Source organism: Durio zibethinus, chromosome 13 (genome assembly GCF_047325235.1).
Source record: "Durio zibethinus cultivar Kanyao isolate XHJ-2024 chromosome 13, ASM4732523v1, whole genome shotgun sequence".
Taxonomy (NCBI): Eukaryota; Viridiplantae; Streptophyta; class Magnoliopsida; order Malvales; family Malvaceae; genus Durio; species Durio zibethinus.
Window position 1 is genome coordinate 7,286,708 of NC_143174.1, and position 11,157 is coordinate 7,297,864.

At 28.1% G+C, this 11,157-nt stretch overlaps 1 protein-coding gene across 1 annotated transcript; it reads right to left on the reverse strand.

Annotated features, from left to right (window-relative positions):
• Window positions 1–1,430: 1,430 nt before the first annotated feature.
• Window positions 1,431–5,057, reverse strand: LOC111304009 (multiple C2 domain and transmembrane region protein 5). The gene is made up of 2 exons (XM_089742835.1): window positions 4,865–5,057; window positions 1,431–4,340 (listed from the first exon to the last, which is right to left on the reverse strand). The coding sequence occupies exon 2, from the start codon at window positions 4,049–4,051 to the stop codon at window positions 1,736–1,738; it is 2,316 nt and encodes a 771-aa protein (XP_089598961.1). The 5' UTR covers window positions 4,052–4,340; window positions 4,865–5,057; the 3' UTR covers window positions 1,431–1,735.
• Window positions 5,058–11,157: the final 6,100 nt, after the last annotated feature.

An 11,157-nucleotide genomic window follows, 5' to 3' on the forward strand; every position in this document is an offset into this window, starting at 1 on the left:
TCTCTCTAATCCTTCTTTTATAAATTCTGTTCATTTGAGCATCAGAGTGTAACCGCTCTTTGCTTTTGATTGTTGTTTCTTCTGAGTCTATGACTTATTCTAGATTTTTTCACAATTCTTTTTTATTATAATCTTTAATATATATTGAAATATTTAATTATATTACTTTTAATATGTAACTTGATAAAAAAAAAAAAAACTATACTCATTAGTTAATTACTCAACAGGGAAGTTGAGTAATTAATTGTATCAAATAAATTATCGTTTCAGGAAACCTCATAACAATTGAAGGACCAATAGTCTAGCTGGGTGAGTAAAATAGAATTTGTTGGAAAAGAAAACAAAAATTCAGACCCTGAAAATAATTGGAAAAAAAAAAAACATGGGAACATTATTTAAGGAAAATATTAATTTGTTTTAAGTTAATTGTCTGATACTATAAAAATAAATTATCTTGAATCAGAACTTAAAGAAAAAAAATTATAAATATTAAAATTTAAATTAAAAACACGTTAAATGTTATTTGTTTAAGATAATTATTTAAATTAATTTAATTAAATTTTAAATCAAATTTAATTTATTTACAAGCTATCTTATCGTGTTCATTAGAACATAATATCGAAAAATAAATATATGGCAAACTAGGCATGCTCTAATTCATGGGCCCAAGTGATAGAATATCCCTTTCATCTCCCTCACTTTTGAGGGTTTATATTCTCAATGTATATGTATATCCTTAAAAAGCAAAACATGGAAAGGGAAAAAAAAAGTTGGGAACAAGACACCATGAATAAAATGGGGTTTTATCAAGTTCATATTCCATGCTTTCCGTGGAGGATTCAAATACTAAAGTTAATTGTGAGCTTTATAGTTTGGGACCATGAACTGATGCTAAACAAGAATTTAGACAATTGTATAAGACACCCTTCTTCATTGATATTGCTCAATTTTTTTAGTTCATTTTGGAGTTGCCATTTGACTGCGTAAGCTTCGTTTTTGTTTAGCATCTTTGAATGTATTACCAATTCATTACTGTTGAGTGAAAAAAAAAGATAAGGAAAAGCAGACTAACTGCTAGTAAAGCAGAAGAATTTTAAAAGCAAATGGGATAAATAATTAGATTATCGAAGTCCCTGTGGAATAGTAATGTTTGAGGCATAACAGATCTGCACGACCATGATACCATAAGCCAAATTAGTCTCGCTATAATAAATTAAGGCATCAGCTTAATGGAGATCAATAAAAGCAACACCGGTTGGTTGAGTTCATGGAAACCTTTTGAGTTCTCAATTTAGTTGATGCCAAGCCACTCAAGTCTGCATGTCAGAGAGGTGCACCTAAACTGCTAAACATTTAACTCGGTCGATAATGCAGGATCCCCTTACTCAAAGACGGGTCAAATCCCTCCACACAATCTAAAAACAAAAAGAAAAAACCTGTTTGAGAGTCATCTGGTTACCATTCACATAGAATAAGCTTACATCATTTGGGATGAGATCGAAACCATATCTTATGGTGAAGTTGAAATCTAGAAATTGACAGCATAAGGACAACAGATTGATAGAAAACATAAACGAGGCTACAGTCGCATGAAAATTAGACATTACAATTTATAACAAAACCACGCATTGATCGACAACTAAAGAACTCCAAGTACCGCTTCGTTTGCCCTAGTTCGATATTTGCATAACCAGACATTCAATGAAAAGGCGTAACATATAATGGTTGGTTGTGCTCATAACATACTGTCCGATCTTGCAGGCAACCTCCTAAAGAAGTTAAGAGGAATAGATGGAAGTTTGTGGCGGAACCTGGGATGCCTTAGGACATAAAGGCCTATGAGGAGGGCCACAACTTGGAACGGTGTAACATAAAGAACAATTGCAGCGATCAAACAGAACGTCACATATAGAGTGGTTGCTCTCGGGTCCCTCCAGCTTAGCAGAGACTGAAACCTTTCCCCTTGAGTTGCCAAATCGCCAATCACCGTCTGAACTCTCCCTGCTATACTTCTTAGACGATCATATCTCATCTTGACAATATCCGAAGGCCGAGAAGTGGGGAAGGTATCAAACTCTTCATCCAATTCGTCAGGATGGGCAGCATCAGCATGAGAGAGCCGTGTGTCCATGTGAGGAGGGTGCCGTGGCCTCCATCGGTAGTTCCAGATTCCAATTAGGAAAAGGTAGAGAAAAGCTGTGGGAAGTATTAGCTCAGGGTAAAGAACCAATATAATGAAAAGGATATGAATCAAAATGGTTGTAAGAGGGTTTCTCCAATTGCAGATTTGATCAAACCATTTTCCAACTGCAATCAACCCACTTAGAACTCCCATAATTCTGAAGAAGTTTGCTTTGCTTCTCCTCATGCTCCACATATGTGAATCAACATCGAGCATGTACTCCACAACTTCCTTCCTCAATGGTGGCTCAGCCCGGCTCAGCCTCATTGAGACAATCTGCATAGCCTGGTGCCTCAAGCTATCAAGCTGAATCACAGACAATGGATGGATGTAGTGCATCTTAGGCAACAGTGGCTGTGAATACATATGCAGCATGTTAATCAAAGTTAAGCAGGTGAACCTCACAGCCAACTGAACTTCACCTGTCTTCTTAACCCCTGAAGAATGTAGCACTAGAAGAGGATACGAGTGAGTATAGACCCTATCAGCTTCAAGTGTAGAAAGCCGAATCCTTACCTTCCCAATTCTTGCATCCTTTGCCCCTCCAGCTTCCCCATGTATATGACCATTATCGAAAACCCCTATTGTAATGACAGTACATGGGTCAAAAACCTCCCAAGTGTATTGCTCATTCCACTTTGGCATAAAGTTGTCAACAATTGTCCGTGTCCGGATCCATTTCTGCCCATACTTAGCCACACAATAAGCGTCTGTAGTTCCTCGTCCATCTTTTGTTTTCATCGGCATCAGCCCATGAGCACTTATAACACCCAGCTCCAGAATTCCAATGCTGCGTTTCCATAATTGTTTTGCTGTTGGCCTAAGATCACTACTGTAGTGTGTAGATTCATCCAAAACATGATACCCTCCTTCTAAACAGATCCTTAAGTGAATCCTACTGGCAAATTTTATTTCTTTTTTCTCTCCATCCACAATCACATGTTTCTCCAGATTGTACCACCTACTGTTCACAGGTTTATGGTCTAACCTTCTCTGCACAACATTCAGAGAAATTGCACACTTCCCCAAGGTTTCATCCTTGTTTGGTCCCACCCTATCTTCCACAGTTAGAACCAAAGGCTCCTCAAAAGGGTCAGCAGCTACAAACATTAAGTCCTCATTCCACATTGGATTGATAGTCTTACTTTGAGATATTCTAGTTCTGAAAGCCTGATTCCCAAGAACAGCTTTCACAAAAACTTCAGGGAACCTGCTTTTATCACTAGGTACCAAGTCTTGAGCTTCAATCACATTCAACCTCACATACCAAAGCTTAGGGGAAAGATACACTTTTGATCGGATGTTTGCAACACCATCAGGGCCAACCGGTGCAGCATCTGAATGCCATGCATCAGGAAATGCCTCATCTGCTTGAGTTCCCATCCAAACAGCCAGCATGAGCTCTCCCTTCGCTTTATCACCCTTTCGATCTTCCAATCTGTACCACTGTGGTGCCAGTGGGCTGTCTGGAGGAACCCTTTTTGGAATTTCATTGAGATCAAACATAACCCTGCCTATTAAATCATCTATGACAACATCCTTGTCCTTCACTAACACTTCTAAAACAGAAGCTTGAATTCTTTCTTTTGAGAAAGCAAATATTTGATTCCATTCAGGATTGCTCTTCTTTTCGAAATGTTTGGTAGTTCCCTTGTAGTTTCCAAGTTTAACCTCAACATAGGGATCACAACTACCAGTAACATCTTTTCCAGGTAAATCCTTCGCCTTGACAACTCGAACATAGAGGTATTGCATTTGCTCAACGAGATCATAGGTACACGAAAGCTTATCGCCCGTGATAGCTCCTGCCCCAATGTTGGGCGAGGTTTCCTTCAGGGCAAAGTCTACTGATTGTGGAGGCTTCTGCATCTTTCTTCTAAAGAACACTCAACAGTTTTGCAAGAGACAACAAGGGTTATCAGAAAAAATTAGAATTTTGATACAGGGCCACCAAAAACTTAACTGCTACAGCATTAACAGTTCAAAGCTCAAAAAGGCAAAAGCAGGGGGCAGTTTGAGTACTGAAGGTTCAAATCTCTAACTAAGGAAGAATAAAAATAAGTGAAGGAAGACAAAAGGATAAAAAGATTATAGCTTTTTGACTAACAGTTTAACACTAGGCACTTCTAGGAAAGCTTTCAACTTGAAACACAAAAACCTGCAAAATCAAAGGAACAAAAACTATGAGCAAGAATTATAACCCATCACCTCCATCTGGATGCTGAGCAAAAGGAAGAAAACAACATATTTCATACAGTTTCCATGAGCTGTCACTTTTATTGTCAATAATCATTATTAGGGTACCATTTAATGCAGTTAAAAGCCAAAGTGATGTAAACTTGAAGACTCTTTAAAAACTTTTTTTTTTCAGCAACCAAACAGCATTAAAACTGAATCATTTATCAGAATGTACAATATGACAATGATTGTGCATTTTGCACAAGAAAAAACAGAAACAGATCTAAAGCAAGAAAACCCATTAAACCAAACACAAGAAACAAGTAACAAAAGAAAAGAGAAAAGATATGTCTTAATCATGCATTATTGATATTATTACATATAACTTAAAAGAGTAAACAAAGAAAACACACAATTTCAAAGTTTGAACAACCACTCAAACCTACCCCACAAAAACAATCTTACCAAAGGATTTTATTTTTGCATTAAAAAAAAAAGATGTACCTTTGTAAGAATGTAAGAAAAGAACCAACTTTCTTCAAGGTGCAAGAATGGAAAATCTTTTATATTATATAATTTTTATTTGAAAGTTTTGAAACAAAAGAAAGTGAAACCATATGGGAGTGAAGAGTGAAGAGTGAAGCAGGCTTAGGAATACGAGACTGAAGGATCTGTTGAAAAGACCGAATCTATCTATGAAGAAAACTAAGGACCTACTCAGTACCAACTTTTGTCTTTTCACCATTTCTTTATTTTTTTTTCACCCACCATTTCTTAATTAATTTTTATTTTATGTTAGTAAGAAAGATATAATAATTTTAAGCAGATATAAAAATTTTATAAAAATAAATCAATTTAAAATTTTAATAAAAATTATATATAAATTTAATAAAAATAAAAAATATATTTTAGATTTAATTTCTAAATATAATTTAACATAACAAATTTTATTTTACATATATTTAATATAAAATAAATATAACATAAAAAGGATAATTCTGGGATCTAATGTATATATTAGTTGAGTAGCTCTTGAATTTTTTTGGATTAAAACTTAAAAATTTTAAAAATGAAGTCACACGTGGGAAGCCTGTGGTTGGTTTGGGCACATGCGGGGGGTAGAGTTATTTTGTTTGTATGTCGGTGGACCTCTGACTTGGTGTTAGCTGTTTCGTTTTCTCTTGGGGACGATAAAGGACAAACTCCTTTTTTTTTAACCTTCTTGATTTTCTCGATGCATCACCGAATTACAATGCAGTGGCTTTTTTTTTACTAATATTCATCAACTAACCCTTCTTTTTTTAATCAACAACTTCGGGAGTAGGTTCCTCCAATCCTAAAATTATAGGATAAAATTTTATTTGATAATTACACGAATTAAATAAGTTTAGATTGGATTATTTTGAATCGAGGTCATTTTAAATTTGAATACTTTTAATTTGTCATTTGAATATAAATTTATTTAAATTTAAATTATTAAATTTTAACATCAAATCAATTAGATTTTAAATAATTTTAAATAATTTTTTAAATTATTTAAAATTTAATTTAATTAAGCTTATCTTAGGAGTTATTAGTTTTTATAATCAAATTGAGATTAACTACATTCAAGTTTCATATATATTAAATAAAATTTTTAAATTTGGATCAATTTTGTTTATTTTAAGATAAATTATTATTATTTTTTTTTTTACTAAAATGCATAAATCAAATTTATCACTAGAATATATAAATCATATCAACGGAGCTAACTTTTGGTTAATTATTCTTTTTCTTTTCAATCTTTGTAATAATATTTTGAAAGTTTTTTTTTCCCAAAACTTGGATAATGTTATTTTTATTTCATCCATGTTAAACACGAATTTCACAAATTGTAAATAAGTTCCTAACATGTATCTAGCTAAATATTTGAATTATGTTTAGATTTTAATTAGAGATATTAATCTAATCTAAATTTGATAGGGAATATAATTTTTTATCCAACAAAGATGAGTATTAAATTTTGAAGATTAGAGTCGATAATGTGAGTGGTTTTAAAAACAGAATAAATTTCTTAGTTAATAATATAAAATTTTATTTTAAATTAATTAAAATTAATATATTTTTATTTAAAACACATATTAATATTTATTTATACAAAAATATAAAATTTTCAAAATAAAATAAAGAAGCTAAAAAATATTTTTTATTTTTTTAAAAAATTAAAAATATAAAAATTATCCGTACTTATTAAATACTTGTAAAACGGGGATGATGATATATTTGACATAGCCATTAGAAATAGGTATGAGGATTATTTAATATAAAAAATCAGATATAGAAATGAAGAATATTTTACTTATCTCATACCATATCTATTAACATTCATATTTTTAATTGGAATCAAATATTTGAATGCTTTAACTAAATAATTTTTTTAAAAAACTATACTCGTAATCAAGTATTATGTCCATATAATTAATTATTTAATTATTAAATAATTAATTAATAAAATTTAAGTTCACCGAATAACCAAACTTACACATAATAAAATTTAAACTTAAAATCTCAAAATTTTAAGATATTCTCTTTACCATTAAATGAAAATCTCATTGGTTTAAATGGATAAATTTCTAAGTGACTGTTTGGCCAATTTTTTTAAGAGTTACTCAACTTAAAAGCCATAAACAAAGTGTTTGGGAATGTCTAAAAAACTTATGTGAGAAGCGTATAGTAGCTTTCACACAATCAAAAGCTGAGATTACAAATTGTAATTTCAAGTGAAAGTACTTTTAACAACTAATGCAGCTAAATTTTAGTTTTAATAAATTTATTTATTTATTTTTACTATATAATTATCAAATTATTAATATTAAAAAATTTTTATTACATCAAGAGGATAAAATTTTAATATAAATAAAAAAATTAATTTAAAATCAAATTTTTTATTTTTTTTTCAAAACTCTTTAATTATTAGGCCGAAGGCTTGGAAACATAGTAAAGCCTTGCCCTGCCGTACTCCACTTTCTTCTCTTCTTTCACTTGATTTTGTTTTTTCTTTCTTTTAAACTGACGGTGACAGCATTTTAAAACTCTACTTTCTTTTCTTTCACTTTTTTTTCTTTGTATTAACTTTGCAATAACAGCTTTAACTCCTATGTTTCATATAATCAATTCAATAATTAATTATTATATAAATAAATAAATAATTAATTATTTAATTAAACATTAAAATTCTTACACAATAAAATTTAAATTTAAGATTTTAAAATTTCAAAACTTTTACTTGACCCTTTAATCAAAATTTAGTTTAACATTTTTTTCTTTATTTTAAAATTTATGGTTTGAGTTTAATGAATTTAATTTTTTGTTTATTCATCCATGTATGCTTATAATTTATATGTATAAATTTTATACATTTGTGATTTTTTTATTAGAGGATATTTATTAAGTTTTAATGTATCATAAATTTATATTTTCATAATTTTAATAAAAATTATGAATATCCAATTAGTAAATTAATTAAATATAAATTTAATAAAAATTAATGTATAAAATATTACCTTAACAAAATATTTTTTTCTTAATTTAACATTTCATTTCTTTTTTCTTCTTACAACATTTTAAAAATAATTTACTCAAATAACACTTCTTATTGAAGTTTCAATCAAGTCAAATAGCCCTTAAAGCTCATTAAATGACAACAAAGGAAAAAAGAAAAGTTCATTTATAGGTTTTATTATTTATTCATTTTTGTACTTAGGGGTAGGTAAATTTTAACTCATATTGATATATATACATATATATATATATATATATAATATCTTGAAGGATTTAACCTCCAAAATCAAGTAAGTTCAAGAGTAATTTTATGTAAAACCAAAATTAAAGAAAGCTTATCCACAAGAATCAATTAATCTCAATCAAGTACATATTTATTTGCAATAGGTTTAATAATTTTATTTATTCGTGTTACGTAAAAATTAATAATTTATATATTTTATGATATTTTATATAAAAATTATATGTCATAATTTATATCGATATAAAAATTATAAAATATATATTTTAATTAAATATATATAATTTTTATTAAAATTTTAAATCATATTATTTTTATATATATTTTTATATTATATATATATCATATCGTTATATTATATTTTAAATTGTGAAGTCTAATTTACAATTTCTTTTTCATATCTAATAATTTGTAATCACAATGTTTGGGGCGAATATGGTTACTTCACATTACCAAATTTTTATAAAACGAATAATATTTTAACAATTACATTAAAGTCAAGATCAAAAATTCAGAATGGATATTTATTATAACAAAGTCAATAAACCAACCAATAACCTATGATTGATAAAAGTACAACAAAAGCTCCCTCATTACTTAATGATTTGAGTTTATTGAAATTACACTGATCCAATAATTTATCATTACTTACAAGTATAGTTGACAACTGGCCACCTAACGAATTAAAAAGAAAATTTTTGAGTTGTTTCATGATCTTTTAATGGTGAATTATTTTGATTTCAAATTATTTTAAATTTGATGTTTTAAATTGGATGATCAAATTATTTGAATTTAAATGATTAAATTTAAGTGGTTTTGAAGATAAATTATTAAAATTTAAAATTAAACTTGTTTAATTTTAAATTTATTGAGTTAGATTTTTAAATAATTTGAATTCAAATTAATTTTAATTTTGATTAAGTAGATATAAATTATTTTTTAGTTATATAATTTTTTTTAATGTCCCACTGAACTAAATGTATTTTTTCATACTATTAATTTAATTTTTTTATTAGCCAATTATTGCTATAGAATTAACATTTTTTTTCTTATGATAGGTACTATTTCACTAAATATACTATTTACTCTATAAGATATGATTTTTTTTTTCAAATAAGCTATAATATATTTTTTTAAAACTATAAAAACACATGTTTTCTTATATTTTTACCTGTGTTGTCTGCAAATCTTTTTTTTTATGGATTTTTCACTTAATCAGTTAATATATTTTATTTTTTAACTGATTATTTATTTAATATTCTCCATTCGTATAAAATAAAAATTATGCTCTGATTAATTGATATTATACTATGTGGCCTAAACAGAAATATGTGTGCTAATTGTACATTCAAAGAGTGAATAATTTCTCAACTCATATTCTCATTGTGAAACATGTAACATAATTTCAAATAATGAGATTATTTTTCATAAAAAAATAAAATTAAAAAGAAATAATTCAAGGATAGTCTCATAAGTAGTATTTCCTTTAGCTAAGACATGACATTTAGAAAACTAACTCATAAAGGCCTTTTATTATTAAAGGAATTTTATCAAACATGTAAGAAACTACTAAGAAAGAAAATGTTAAAAACATTCATACTTGCCAAACAATCAACATAGCTCATCAAAGTAATAGACTATCATGAAAATAAACATCAATATAACCACAATTACAACATAATACATTAATCCAAGCAAGCAATATACAAGAAACAACCAAAGGAAAGTTTAGCCAAGCTATGGAAAAGCATGGGCCGAAACTTCCATGGTGGATTTATGTTGATTTTTAATTCACCTTACTTCAAACCATGCCATTGATTTGGTTGGTTGAATTTATTGAATCAAAGTTGGAAATATGGAAGAGAACAACTAGGGGAAGAGTTATTTCCTCTTGAAAAATAAAAAATTTAAAAGACAACTATATGAATGATTATGGAACTTACATGAAAATGCATGGAGGTGAGGAAAGAATTATACCTTCCAAGCTATCTTGTGTGTGTATATATATATATATATATATATATATTCTTTTTCTTAATTTTATACTACCTTTGATGCCACTTTTTGCTTCTTGCCTCCTCCTATTTATTGCCAACCCTATATGATGAATTTAAAAGCCAAGCAATGATCTTTTAGCCCTCTTATCAAAGTTCATTCAAAGGCTACCATAATCCCTCCCTTTCTTTTCAAGCCTAATGATTAAGTAATCACCTCCTTATAAAGAGATCAATGGCCCAAAATGAATATAGTACAAATGTGACACTTAGTGGGGTTGACTTGATGAAAAAGGATTGCTTTGGCCCCATTAGTATTTTATTTGCATTTTATTTATTAAAAAGTAAGTATTGTTTTAAATAGATATGATTTTTGTTGTTAAATTTTTAAATGAATAATTATTGGTTTTAAAATAAAAAGAGGCAATATTTTTAAATAAAGATAATTTTTGAGGCTTTGTCTATATGTTGGAAAGAATCCAAACAATTATTTTTATAAAAGAATATTATCTTCATTTAAAAGAATTAAAATGTGAATTTTTAAAGTAAAAAAGTAAATTTTTTAAATTTTACTTAGAAGTTGGAGTGTTAAGAAAATTTTTTTCAACCCAAAAACTTACCTTTTATTCAATAATATATATCTATTCTAAAAATATACATACATATAAATAAAATAATAAAAATGAATGATTTTTTTAAAAAGAGGAAAATAAAATTAATTTTTTGTCTCGCTAATTTTTTTGTTTGCACCATCTATTTATTTGGTTATTACTTCATATTACAGTATGTGCATTTTGTTTATTGATAAAGGATGTGAAATGCTAAAAATAATAATTTAAATAAAAGATTTTTGGAGACAAAGGATAAGAAGATATTTTAACTAAAAAATACTTTTGAAGACTCTACCTAAATGTTAGAGGAAATTTAAATTTATTTTTTACAAAAAAAAATATTATCTTTTTTTTTTTGAGAAATGATTTTGAAAAGTTTTTTAAAGTAAAAAAAAATATTTTAAATTCTAC